General features: G+C 48.5%; 2 protein-coding genes across 2 annotated transcripts in view; both read left to right on the top strand.

Moving 5' to 3' along the window:
- ppp1r21 (protein phosphatase 1, regulatory subunit 21) overlaps positions 1 to 3,154 on the top strand; it is a 12,805-nt gene extending 9,651 nt beyond the window's left edge. Inside the window, exons 18-21 of the mRNA XM_084458920.1 lie at positions 374 to 490; positions 1,336 to 1,434; positions 1,963 to 2,091; positions 3,029 to 3,154. Of these exons, the coding sequence (XP_084315046.1) occupies positions 374 to 490; positions 1,336 to 1,434; positions 1,963 to 2,091; positions 3,029 to 3,058 (375 nt within the window). The 3' untranslated portion in view covers positions 3,059 to 3,154. The remainder of the gene's footprint in view (positions 1 to 373; positions 491 to 1,335; positions 1,435 to 1,962; positions 2,092 to 3,028) is intronic.
- Positions 3,155 to 6,063: 2,909 nt separating this feature from the next.
- On the top strand, positions 6,064 to 13,483 carry ston1 (stonin 1). The gene is made up of 4 exons (XM_084458925.1): positions 6,064 to 6,203; positions 10,240 to 12,189; positions 12,470 to 12,672; positions 12,754 to 13,483. Exons 2-4 carry the CDS (start codon positions 10,326 to 10,328, stop codon positions 12,817 to 12,819), a joined length of 2,133 nt encoding a protein of 710 aa, XP_084315051.1. The 5' UTR covers positions 6,064 to 6,203; positions 10,240 to 10,325; the 3' UTR covers positions 12,820 to 13,483.
- Positions 13,484 to 14,020: the final 537 nt, after the last annotated feature.

The raw sequence follows: 14,020 nt of genomic DNA, 5'->3' as shown, positions 1-14,020 counted from the left end.
ATAATATACATAATAATGATCTACAGTAAACAGAAAATACCACTAACACCAGGGGACCTATGGGTACGGAACACACACACACACCACCGAGGAGGTTTGACACACACACACACCACCGAGGAGGTTTGACACACGCACACACACCAACGAGGAAGTACGATACACACACACACTAATGAAGTGAGTGAATGAAGGAATGAAAGAATGAATGTCTCATGTGTTCGTGTGTGTGTGTGTTCGTGTGTGTGTGTGTTTGTGTGTGTGTGTCCGTGTGTTTGTGTGTGTGTTTGTGTGTGTGTTCCTGTGTGTGTTTGTGTGTGTGTTCGTGTGTGTGTGTGTGTGTGTGTTTGTGTGTGTGTGTGTGTGTGTGCAGGTGGGAGACGAAGAGTCACGGGAGCAGCTGATTAAGAGTCACTACATGGTCAGGGTGGGAGAGCTGACCACACAGCTACAGATCTCCGACAGCAAGGCTGTCCACTTCCACGCAGAGGTCAGAATCACACACACACACACACACACACACACACACACACACACGATACCTGTGTATGGGAGGTTTCTGCTTCGACATATGGAAAAACATACACACACAAACCTCTTCCCCTAATTCATTCATGTATCTATTTAAATGTGTCTGCTTCTATATTTGTCATTTCCTCCAATTGTGTGTGTGTGTGTGTGTGTGTGTGATCGCGTGCGTGCGTGCGTGCTGAGAGGGTGGCTGTTATGGATCTATTCACATCGGATCCCTCTTGAGACAAAGCAACCTTTGTCTTTTCTATCCCTCTTTCCGTTCTCTCCATCACATCCTCTCCTTCCATACAGAGGGATGCAGGTGTGCTGATTGGGAGAACAACTTGTTCTACAGTGGCAGTGTTCCTACTGTAACCTAAGCCTACCTGACGACCCGTATCATTGTAATGTAGCTACAACTAAACAATGACAGTATTATTGTTTTCTAGGCTACCAATAGAAGTCGTCTACTTGTCACCTTGGCGCTTGTCTGCAGCGAGACATTGTAAAGGCTCAACTAAAGCCACAGTAACTCAGTCTGGCTTATTAGATTACAGCGTGATGAGTGACTGGAACGTACCGGGCCTCCCGACCGCCTCCCCCTGCCTCAGGGAGGATGTAGTGACTCAGGCCCTGGCTGTCGGCTCTGACTCACTGCTGCTATGAGGGTGCTCAGCTGAGGCAGGACTGAACACTGGTGTTATGGATGCGCTGTGTTAATTATATGATTATGAGAGACGTTGCCACTGTACACACTGGTTTTGGAGGAGTGTTGTTAAGTGTTAAGAGAGTCGCCTCACGTTGATGCTCCTCTCTCCTCAGTGCCGCGCCCTGGCCAAGCGCCTGGCCATCGCGGAGAAGGCGCGGGAGTCCCTGACGGAGGAGGTCAAACTGGCCAATCAGAACATCACACGCCTGCAGGTACACAAGTTATTTTGACCAATGAATGTCGAGACCATCCAACGCCAGTACATTAAGTCCCTCCCAATGTTAAACCTCCGTATCTAACCTGTATCTGGCCTGTATCAGTACAGTTCAGTCTATGAAAGTATTTTTTATACTTGGTTTAAAAATAAGAGCACGCGAGTGGTCGGTTCAAGCTGGTTTCAAACAAAGACAATAGTTTTATTCTGTTACGATTTGCAAATTCGGACTCGAGAACAGGAAGTGAATCCAAGTCAAGAGTGAGTCACTGGGGAATGAGATCGATGGTTTATAACGTGAAAAAGGAAGTGACATAGTTTCAGGATGAAGAGGACAGGGAAGTGATTTCACGCAGGAAGAATTTGTAGTTTTAACAGACTGATTCTAGAGGAACGAACTACAAAATTAAAACAACAGTCAAGTAGGAAAACAAAACACAGTGGTGAGACTTAAATGTCATTCCCAAGTCCCATACAGTATTAATTAACCCCACGTTTCCCCCCCCGGCCGTGCCCTCTCCTGCAGGACGAGCTGGCGACCACCAAACGGAGCTACGAGGACCAGCTCAGCATGATGAGTGACCACCTGTGCAGCATGAACGAGACGCTCAGCAAGCAGAGAGAGGAGATCGACACGCTCAAACTGGGCAGCAAGGTGCAGATGGGAAGACCTGCATATCGCTCTCTCTGGTCCCGCCCCTTCAACCTAGAACAGATGAGAACTTGTATTTGAGGCTGGTTAAAAGTCAGAGATGATGAACTGGGCCTCACCTGCAGAACTGACAGGAGAAGCCCTGTCATGGTGGCCTGAGGGAACGGTCCAGGAGAAGAAGTGATATGCGGGTACTGTAGTCTGGCAGTCTGAAGTGTGGCAGTCTGTAGTCTGGCAGTCTGTAGTGTGGCAGTCTGTAAGTCTGTAGTCTGGTAGTCTGTAGTCTGGCAGTCTGTAGTGTAGCAGTCGTTAGTCTGTAGTGTGGCAGTCTGTAGTGTGGCGGTCTGTAGTCTGGCAGTCTGTAGTGTGGCAGTCTGTATTGTGGCAGTCTGTAGTGTGGCGGTCTGTAGTCTGGCAGTCTGTAGTGTGGAAGTCTGTGGTCTGGCAGTCTGTAGTGTGGCAGTCTGTAGTCTGTCAGTCTGTAGTGTGGCAGTCTGTAGTCTGGAAGTCTTTAGTGTGGCAGTCTGTAGTCTGGCAGTCTGTAGTGTGGAAGTCTGTAGTCTGGAAGTCTGTAGTGTAGCAGTCTGTAGTGTGGCAGTCTAGTGTGGCAGTCTGTAGTGTGGCAGTCTGTAGTGTGGCTGAGTCTGGCTGGGAGGCTGGATTGCGCTGCACTACAGGAGCTGATGGGGAAAGCACCTGTTGGTAGCATCTGAGAAAGTCATTACGCTAGCCTACTATTACGTTAGCTCCTCCTCCTAGCTGCTGAAATGGAGAGGTCTGCTCAAACACACGCAACATGAAAGCGTGTCAGATTACTAGCTCACACTTCTTCTCTGCCTGTGTGTATTAATATCCCCACACAGCCTATACCGTTGCTCCCCATGTGTTTTTCTATGTTGTTGTATATAAACCTGACCTCCTGACCTCCTGTGTCCTGCAGGGAAACGCTAAGAAGAACAAGGGTCGGTAGAACAGCCTGTCCTCCTGACACTCCTCCTCCTGGACCACCTGACGCCTGCTCCTCTGGATCACCTGTACCTCCTCCTCCTCCTGCACCTCCTTATGTTGACTCCTGGAGCTCCTGAGAACAGGGAGAGGAGCTGGACTGAGGAGGAGCCCCCAGGCACAGCCTTACCACCTCCCTGGGAAGGAGGAGCTAAAGAGAGCCATGCAGACTCTAACTTTGACCGTTTTTGCCACAGATGGGAGGGAGGAAGCAGTTTGTTTCTCATGTTTCTGAATAGATAATGACATTACTAATAAAATGCTTCCTGACTCTTTAAGGAAGCAGCTGCTTGACCCTGTGACCGACGGAGGGGAGAGGAAGAAGGGAGGGGAGGGGAGGGAGATGACAGATTACTAAGCTTCTCTCCCAGGAGGATCAAGTGGTGAAGTCTTGCTGGGATGGTTCTCACTAGGCTGGCCATTAAGACCGGGCCCTACTGGTTACTGCGTGTGTGTGTGTGTGTGTGTGTGTGTGTGTGTGTGTGTGTGTGTGTGCGAGTGTGTGACTGACAGAGTTGACTGATTGAATCAGTGTGTTCATGCTTCTGCTCAGTGGGAGGGTGATTATGGTTCAGGAGAATGTGGATGGTGTGACTGGCTGAGTGGGATCTCATTATGCTGGAGAATGCATTTGTCTGCTAGCGCCTTTGAGATCGGACGCCAGAACGGGACTGAAAATGACATTTCTGTTGTAGACGTACACTTTGACTTAAAAAATGGAATGGGAAGATTTCAGCAAATGGTTGTGAGGGCCAATATACTTAAGAGAGTAATAACTTGTTTTAAACTTCCCCCTTTACACACACACTCACTCACTCACTCACACTTACTCACTCACTCACTCACACTCACTAGCCTCTGCCAAGAAGGATTACCCAAACTGAATGACAAACTAAACACAGACACACACAAGTCCCTCATCTTGCTTCCCTGGGTGTGTGTTCTAGTACCGAGCATCAGCAGGACCTCTCAGCCAGAGAAGGATGGACTGGGACAGAACCGACCAGGCTGAGACAGTCTAGACTCATAGAACGGTGTGTTTCTGTGACCTAGGTCCGTTGTAGTTTTATCACCAAAGTTTGTGTATGTGCGCGCTTGTGCACACCGTGTGTCATGTTTGGATCAGAACGAGTTCATGTGAATATAGCTACACTCCTTTGAAATCATGTTGAATACAAGTTATTGTAATGTGTTTTTTTTAAAGAAATATAAAACGTAGGCATTTATTATCCTCGGAGGGTTCAGACGCCTTTCTGACGTTGGTAAAGACGACACCTGGTGGAGACGCACCTGGTCACAACTGGTCTGTTGGCCTGCTAGGTCTCTTTTGGAACCATATTCCAGACTGTATGTCACTGTGTGTGTGCTCATAATCCTGTTTTATGTGCTGTGTTCCCTGGCTAGCCGCCTAGCCTAGAGAGAGAGGGGTGCAGCCTTCTTTTAACCGTTTAACCGTTAATCGACGGCCGCAGTTTACATTGGCTGCCAGGCTAGACTGTGCTCTGTATCAGTCTGCCATGGACAGCCGAAGCTCATTCAGGGGATGTTTACCAACCATGAGCTAGATCTGCCAGTGCACCTCCCAGTGACTGACTAATACCTGTCTTCATGTAACCTGTCCAACAGAACGCACATATGGAATACGTATGTGGATGTAATAAATAAAAGCTTGCGCAATCTTTTTATGTTGATTGGGATTACCGAATTATTTTTAGTGTGTTGATAAAAATTTAAATGTTGCACTCTAAACACCACTCTCATTAACTAGAAATGGTGCGCAGAGAACACAGACCTCCGCCCGTGAATGCATTTCGTGGCCCTGTGCACGCCCGCCCACCCCAGTCCAAACCCCATGTCTCTAGCACCCCCACACAGGGAGCTGGCTTCGTTCTAAGTTTTGTTTTCATTCGTGGATCCAGCCCGTGATTCGGATCTGTTCCAAAATGTAATGGGTCCTAAGTCCTAATGGGACCTAGTTTCGTAAAAATCGGTTTGATAGTTTTTGCGTTTAGTTGGCCCATGCTACACCCCTCCACCGAGTTTCATGAAATTCGGTCAGGTAGTTTTTGTGTAATCCTGGTTCGAAAAATGAATGGAGGTGAATGGGCGGCCTGTGGACCCGACCCGTGTTTTGGATGTAATGTAATGGGTTCTAAGTTGGACCACGCTACACCCTTCCACCCAGTTTCGTGAAAATCAGTCCACTAGTTTTTGCATAATCCTGCTAACAAACGCACACACACACACGCCACTGAAAACCTAACCTCTTGCCTTACGCTGTCATGGGGCGGAGGTAATGAGTGAATGTCTCTCTCCCATCCCTTGGTCATAATTTATGGTCTGCCTCCTCGCTAGTCTGTCATTACTGATACACTGAAAAGTGCTGCTAGGGTAAGTGAGGTTAACTTCATAGACAGACACTCCCTGACCTCGTCCATCTATCCACTAGACTCACTACAGGATATAAAACTGTTCTCTCACATTAAGGCCCAGAGCTGGGGACACTCGAGGTAGATTAAAGACAGTATAAGAGCAATCCAAGATCTATGATGGGAGAGATTACGGATTGCTTTGTTTTTGAAGCCCTGAGCGTTTTTCATAGCTTAATGTGATCAACGCATGAGAACATAATTGATTAACATTTGTTTCAATCAGTCACAACATAGCAATTAGGCCTATGTTTTATCTTTGACCTGCATTGTTCACTTCCCAGAGATTTCTGGCAAAAACAGACTCCCTGTTACGCCCACAGCCGCTTTGTCATACGCTTACATCGAGAGAGAGAGAGAGAGAGAGAGAAAGAGAGAGAGAGAGAGAGAGAGAGACAGAGAGAGACAGAGAGAGAGAGAGAGAGGGAGAGGGAGAGGGAGAGAGAGAGAGACAGAGACAGAGAGAGAGAGAGAGAGAGAGAGAGAGAGAGAGAGGGGAGGAGGAGTTGTGTGCATCCCTCGTTCATTCCTTCACATGTCCCACGGATATAGGCTGTCCCGTTAGACCTCTCCACCGGGAGGGGAACATAACCGCTCTGCCATTTTGACTGAAACCGGTCGACTTCAGGAACTGGGATTGAATCTGCTAAAAAGAAAATCACAATGACCTAATTTGTAAATGTAAGTATTTTTTGTTGTATGTTTTTTTAATGCCAAAACCCTAAACTTTAACGGGCGTGTGTCTCGTCTGTCCCTAAACAAAGCTCGAACTTACTCAACTCCGAACCTGAATTATTTCCACGTCATGTTTATTTATTGTCCTTTGGGTTTATCTTGTTTTTTCGCGAAACAACTCGTCTGGTTAGAACCCAGTGCCAACACACGTTAATAACTAGGCTACGTAATTAATGTTTCATAAGACTTTATATGAGCGTTGGTTTTATGCTGCAGCAGAATGTAAACAGTAAATTAGAAACCGCATCGTTGAGTTCCTCCAAAGATCACGCCTGAGTTGTTTCCACATCTGAACAAGATGTTTATTGCCCTAAGAGATTCCAAAGGAGGTCAATTCATTTCATACCCATCCAGACGAAGAGGCTGTAAACCTCTCTGATCTCGTCTTTACCCCATCGAGACGGTTATTCTTCGTCCAGACCCAGTAATCATTGAAAGAGGGGTAGGCGCAGCTGACAAAAACACTCGGTTACTTTGTTTTTCAACAGAAAAAAAAAGATAGTAACCAATTGACTAACGTATCTGCTGCTGTGGATACATGCACTTCTCACAATTAGTGGTCGACACCAAATTGTTTTGCTTTTGACTACAATCATATCAGACGACGATATTAAATGGCCAGCAATATAAATAGGCTATATATACATGATAGTATATATATATATATGATAGTAATATAATACAGATAAGCAATTATCTGATGGCTTTTGTTAAAACGAGTCCCACTCTAAATGAAGATTTGTTATATCAAGCCATATATCCCAGATCAATCCCAGGTCTGCTAATCTGGGTCACATCTAGAGGTTAGGAGGTCACTGCAGGGTCAGATGTCAGAACCGGAACAGTGTTGTGTTTACATGGACACTGTGTTTACCTCTGCTGGTGAGAGGCAGAAGAATGTCCTCTCCTTCAGAAGGAGCTCTGCTGCTCCCACGTGACGCGATACAGCTGTTTTATTGTGTTTCCTGGTGAAGTGGGTCATCGGACAGTTAAGTGAGCGGTGTCAGGACACGGTACAGGGGGTATTCTGCTGTTCAGGGTCCTCTGTCTGTCTGGACGCTCACTCCAGCAGAACCAATGAGATAACCTAATGCTGGATCAGTAATGCTGGATCAGTAAGAGACTAGAGAGCCCTGTGCTGAATGAAGCAGTGGTTGATCAATAACTCAGCTCACTGTTTCTGTGGGCCTCAGGCAAAGTTCCGCAGACTAGGGTGATCTCTCGGTCATCCATCAGTCCCCCACCTTGTGACTGTTTGAGACATGGCTCTTTAACTTCCTGTAGGATCATATGCAGGCTGTGTTGTCAGCTGCTGGCATTTCTTCTCCCATTGGTTAGCTATGGCACTGTCTCCTATTTAAAGTAATTATGGATCTATTTTGGATCATGTGATGAGCAAATATAGATTGTTTAAACTCGTGAGAATGATCAGGCAAGCCTACTTCTCCTTCTGTTGTGTTACTGTTAGATATAATGCAATAGAAATGACCTCAGTAGAGGTTGTTGCTGGTCTAGCTCTTCTCCTCAATAACTTTGCTGAACATACTGTGGCTAAATGAGCCAGACAGCAGGATCCAGCTACCCTGCTGTGATGGTGAATCCACTGCCAGGAGGGACAGACTGAGTCCATGTTTGTTGTGCGTCTGTATGAGCAGCAGACAAGGCTGGTATTTCCTGTGTGCGTGCTGCAGTCCCAGAGGAATGTGAGGAATGTCTGCCCCAGCTTCGGTAGATTCAGTAACCTCTCATTCCTCTGCCCTCTCCTGGAGCTGGGCATGGGGATGTCATAGTCTGGAGGTGGACCTGGGGATGTCATAGTCTGGAGGTGGACCTGGAGATGTCATAGTCTGGAGGTGGACCTGGAGATGTCATAGTCTGGAGGTGGACCTGGAGATGTCATCGTCTGGAGGTGGACCTGGAGATGTCATAGTCTGGAGGTGGACCTGGGGATGTCATAGTCTGGAGGTGGACCTGGGGATGTCATAGTCTGGAGGTGGACCTGGAGATGGAAGTGTCATGGCTGGAGGGTCTGAAGGGAGGGAGTAGTAGGGACACAGCCAGGTTCCTGTGGGTTTGTGAGAGTATGTCAGTCAGCCAGGATACAAGGCTGCTTCTCCCTTTGGCTTCATCTCTGCTTCAACCACAGCTCAGCTCCAGCACAAGGATGAAGAGGAGAAGAACAGAACAGAGATGTATGTTGTAGTGGTGATTATGGCATTCTGCTATCAATTAATATTACATGATGTTGACACACAATGATACATAATGTATCCGTGTTGAGAAAGTTGTTTTAGTACAATTGAACTGGATCTCGGAACTGTTCTGAGGCTTGTGTGTTTGCTGTTGGCAGGAGCCCTGCTGCCAACGTGTCAGAGGCAAAGTGGTATTTTGCGGCTGCTGTGCGAGGGGACTGGGGCTAGAACGGAGACTGAGGCTTGGTCTAAGCAAGCATAGAGCTGGGTCGAGGGCTGGAGCTGGAGGACTGAAGTTGGAGGCCTGAGGCTGAGTCGGGAGGACTGAGGCTAGGGCTGGGGCTGGAGACTGAGGCTGGGGCTAAGGGTAGGCTGTACCTCAGTCCAGTGATCATAGGTTCGTCAGTTCGAATCTCTGCTCCTCCTGACATTCCTTGGGCAAGACACTGCACCCCAAATTGCTCCCAATCAGCAGGCCAGCAGCTTGCATGGCAGCTGCCGCCGTTGGTGTGCGTATGGGTGAATGAGAGCCCTTCATTGTAAAGCGCTTTGGATAAAAGCGCTATATAAGTGCAGTCCATTTACCCTTACCAGGAGGACTGAGGCTGGAGGACTGAGGCTAGGGCTGGGGCTGGAGGACTGAGGCTGGGGCTTGGGCGGAGGCTGACTGACTGGCAGGAGGATTATGTCTGTTCTCCGTCTGTTGGGTGGGGGTGACTAGGTGGGGGTCTGGATGACATCAGGCTAGGCAGCAGCAATCACACTGCAGATTATTGCAGCTGTAGGGAGGTCCCAGGCTGTCTGTACCCATTAGCTTCAGCAAGAAATTAGGAAATTAGGCGTCATGGGAAGAGGCACCGGATGCAAGCTTGTTTGCATGTTTCTAATATATGAATGGTATGACCCATACATGTGGAATGATGCCTCCTAGAATCCTGCTCCTCTTGCACACATTGTAGAAGAGCGTCCCACATCTAACCAGCTGTTAAATATTCCAGAGCCCCCATGCAGCACCAGCTGTTCTCTGCAACCCTCGTTAGCACAGATGGATTCCTACAGGGCAGCAAGAGGTGATTGGTTCTCACTGCTATGACTCATCCCAAGCAGGAAACCTACTGGGTTTCCCCTGTACTGTAGTTCCAGGCACCACGGTGTCTCCATCTCTTACAATCTTAACTCTGAATTTCCAAACTCAAAAACTGTTTCCAATTCCACACTTTTAGACAATAGCTGAGTGGACCACATGATGACAGGTTGTGTACGTCTGTAGTCTCAGAGTCTGTAAGTCTGCTGGAGAGACAGCAGCTACTACACTCCTCTCTGCCAGGCTGCTGCCACAGCATCTATATTTATCCTTCCGTTTTGATATATTAAAACCAAATTTGGGACACTGATCGGGGACAGTCCCATAACCCCTGTCGCCAAGTCTCATGCCGACACCTTGAACACCTTGAGGTACCGTTGGATTCCTTGGCTCAAGCCGAGTTCAATACACCATATGACCGTATGTTATTTCCCTTCATATTGGATTGTTCGGTTGGACAGAACACCACAAAACTTTGTACGCATATCACTACACATAAACGGAAGCTAACCCTCCATTATTGGCCCGATCAAACAAAACGGGGGTGCTAGAGAGCTAATTTCTGGTTTAGGCCTAGCTGCCATGCCGATTTTTCCTAAATCTCCCATCTCCTCTCCCGTTCTCATGTTATTCACAGGAAGGTATGTTGATGTAGATATTATTTAAACAGATGCGGACTGTTCTAACCATTCTGTTTTCTTTACAGTGGAACAAGACCTCTGAAGTGGATGAGGATAAAGTCAACAGGGAAGTAAGCGTTCATCTGGACCTGTTCGTCAGACAGCTTCAGACATGTGCTCCATGAAGAGCTCTAACTGGGTGACATTTGAGGATGAGGGCTCACCTCCCCTGTTGCCCCAGAAGCCCTTGCAGTCACCGGGGTCGGACAAGGGATCAGTTCCCCGTCCTAATGGCCTGAAGCTGGTGCTCCCTCCTGTGGGAGACCCTTCCTGGAGTGTCAGCAGCTCCCTGGAGTCTCCTCCTGTGCATCTCAATCTCAATGGGAGCTCATGTGTTCCTTGTAACACTCCTCTGTGCACCCCGGTCAGTGGGGCTCCCAGCAGCACCTCCTCCTTTCTTAGTGGCCCCTGGGAACAGAATGACCTTTTCCGTAGTTTCTCTATGGCAACCGCCTCCTCTCTTGGCCCTGAGACCCCCTCCTCTCAGACTCTGCCTGACCCCTCTGAGGGCCCCGTCCCCTTCCCCTCCTTCCGGGGCGAGCAAGGACACTTCAACCCCTTCTGGGCGGGAGCGGGAAACAGCATGGACTCAGGGAGCTCCTCCTCGGACTCAGAATCCGGCTCCAGCCTACCTCGCTTCTTCATCAGGACCAAAGATGGCCAGGAGCCTCCTCGGAACCAGCTCCAGAACTCCTACTCCTACATCTGCCACAAACTGGAGGGCCTGAGGGCGGAGGAGGACCACGGAGGGGAGAGAGGAGAGGCCTGTAGGACTGGACAAAGAGAGGAGGAGGAGGTGGGGGAGGGTCCAATGCCATTTGTCCCTCAGGGCCTATTCCGCAGTCAGAGGAGGGATGGGTGGTCCCTGATGCTCCGGATCCCAGAGAAGAAGAACCGCATGTCGTCCCGCCAGTGGGGCCCCATCTACCTGCGGCTGCTGCCCGGAGGCGTGCTGCAGATGTACTATGAGAAAGGCCTGGAGAAGCCCTTCAAAGAGTTTCAGTTGCTGCCCCACTGCCGGCTTTCTGAGCTAAAGCTGGAGAGCTATGGAGAGCCACGCAAAATCCTCACGGCGAAGGTGGAGCATGTGTCCTACTCAGAGAAGAAGCGCTACCATCCCAAGCTGGAGGTTAGCCACGAGGCAGAGGTGGAGCAGCTGCTGAAGTTCGGCAGCATGGATCACAGTGACATGGAGGACCTTCTGGCCTCCATGGAGGAGGAGCTGTTCAGACTGTCCCCACCACACCAGCAGAGACGCCACTACGAGGAGCAGGAGCTGACCCTGAATATCACAGACCAGATCTGGGTGCAGCAAGACAAAGATGGGGTGGTGATGGACCGAGCTGCCCTCACTCAGATTCACTGCCTGGCTTTCTTGAACGGGGCCGGGGACTGCTTTCTGGCCCTCAACGACCTGGGCCTGCTGCGCTGCGATGCCAGCTACGGCCCCGAGGAGGCCGAGGACGCCTGGATGGAGATCACAGACCTCCACCTCCATCGGTGTGTCAACGAGGGGGAATTCCAGAGGTCCCGGCTACTTAAGTTCTGCCCCCCGGATGCCTGCAGAGTGGAGCTGCTTCGGTACCGGCCCGCATCGCTGGGCTGCTCCGAGCTGCCCTTCTCTGTCAAGGCTGTGGTGACCGTGCAGGGTGCCTACGTGGAGCTCCAGGCCTTCCTCAACATGTCCGCCTCCTTCCCTTACTCCACCTCTTCAGGGTCGTCCGACAACCAGCCGCTCTGTGAGGACGTCCAGGTCCGAGTGCCAGTACCAGGGGACTGGGTAAAGGTGTCGCGTACGGTGGCCCTGCTGAGACAAAAGTCTCTGAAGGCCCGTATGAACCGGAACGCCTGCCTGGGATCGGTCAGTGCGGCCGAGTCTCAGCCCGTCATGCAGGTGACAGTCGGCACCGTCAAGTATGAGAACGTCTACTCAGCCATCGTGTGGAGGATCGACAGACTTCCTGCTAAGAACATGGGTGAGACACCGACAGACCAGTCCATCCATTTTAAAAAGCAGTCTGTGCAGACTGCAGATAAGTGTAGGTGGTGTTAAACATAACACCCATAACATCAAAACTGACCCTTCACTGTGTCCTGTCCAAAGAATGGTAAATGGTAAATGGACTGCACTTATAGCGCTTTTCCACCTTAGCAGCACTCAATGAATATGCTGTACTGCTCTCTTGTAGTGCTTCCCCTAACTAACTGCTCCCCCTAGTGGTTTGCAATGCTAACAGTTCTCTATTCCTCTTACAGCAGTGGACCACCCCCACTCCTTCTCCTGCCGGCTGGAGCTGGGCTCTGATCAAGAGATCCCCACCGACTGGTATCCCTACGTCACCATACAGTGCCGGATGTCCGGGGTGGTGGCGTCCCAGAGCAAGGTCAGGTCCCTGGGCACAGAGAGTGACATCCAGCCCCAGAAGCACGTCATCAGCACAACACACTATCACTGTCAGGTAAGACCCAAGAGGTAGTGCACGTTTTAAATGAGAAATCCATAATTTGTGGAAACATACACTGATCTATTGTCGTTCTAGGTGGAGATCGAGAAGAAGCAGATAGAGGTGGAGTCTCACAGACAGACTGGCTGTATGACACAGTGACCACCAGGAAACACCAGTGTGGACTGAGGAACAGAGAGACTTTTACCAAGCCATCCTGCACACAGTGGAATTAACCCCACCATTTTATACACGGACATACAGTAGCTATGTATTTAAAAGGGACAACACATGTGGATTGAGAACACTGTGCTTTCATATTGTGTTTTCACTTCATCCATCCACACAGCCTGACATTCTAAACTAGTATTCGGACGTGGAGATGTATAAATCTGCAGCCCCCATACAGCAACTCAGGCCTTCCGTATCCCTCAATGGTGTAGAAGAAATACAGCTTTAAGCCTAGTAATGAATTAATAACTTAATCATACCCTTACCATGGCAATGCACTTTACATTTCTCGTATAATAGCCTATTATTAATTGTGAATGACAGTTGGGCTAAATCACTCTTTATAAAAGAGCATGCATTACCCCATAAGCTTGCATCTAAAACAAAGTTCTTAACATGTCTAATACTATGTTGAATAGCCTACCGTGGACGTTTTTGCACAGGTATCATTTTATGAGCCTCTAGGTAGATAGCCTTTCTAACTGTAATTCTAATGGAAGCTTTCAGTTTCATTAGCCTGTATGAAATATTTCAGAATCAGTGTACATGGCTTGAGTGGAAACAAAGCCTTAATTAAATTCGTATATTTGCTGTTTTTGTTGGCCCTTTGTGCTTACTGTGCCTGGAGACAATTAGAAATGAACATTTACATTTTGAAATGACACCTTTGTCACCATGGATGTATTAATAGAACTTAATAGAGAAATTAATAGTTTGTCACCCACCTGGTGCATAGGCCCTTTTGCGGCAGCCATTTTGTATGTCAAAACAGAGAAAACACAGGGGTTATTACATTAAATAGAACGGGACCCTAATTGATTTGCTTAATTAGCCTACACCTGTGTTTCACCTGCTTTGTCATGTCAAAATGGCTGCTCTAAAAAAGGGCCTATTGATTGTTGTCACCTGCGCGTGAGTCTTGATTGGGAAAGACGAATCACACATAACGTTAGCTGGCTCGTTAACCCCAACACGGTCCTATTATAAATCAATCCAGGAAATCTACCTATCATTTTTACAATGCTAAAATTGTAAAAATTTAATTAAAATCCAGTAGGTCTACCCGTAGTAAGAGAAAGAAAAGTTACCAAATCTGCCTCATTCCAGTGTGGCCTAGCCTACTCGATAGCAA

The sequence above is a fragment of the Borostomias antarcticus genome (assembly GCF_949987555.1).
Source record: "Borostomias antarcticus genome assembly, chromosome: 25".
Lineage (NCBI taxonomy): Eukaryota > Metazoa > Chordata > Actinopteri > Stomiiformes > Stomiidae > Borostomias > Borostomias antarcticus.
This window is presented reverse-complemented; position numbering and strand designations above follow the sequence as displayed.

Excerpts from the sequence above, each read along its gene's own strand:
- ston1 (XM_084458925.1), top strand. The coding sequence starts at position 10,326 with ATGTGCTCCATGAAGAGCTCTAACTGGGTGACATTTGAGGATGAGGGC. Across the intron at positions 12,190-12,469 it reads ACTTCCTGCTAAGAACATGG|CAGTGGACCACCCCCACTCC; the intron begins GTGAGACACCGA and ends TTCCTCTTACAG. Across the intron at positions 12,673-12,753 it reads CAACACACTATCACTGTCAG|GTGGAGATCGAGAAGAAGCA; the intron begins GTAAGACCCAAG and ends TTGTCGTTCTAG.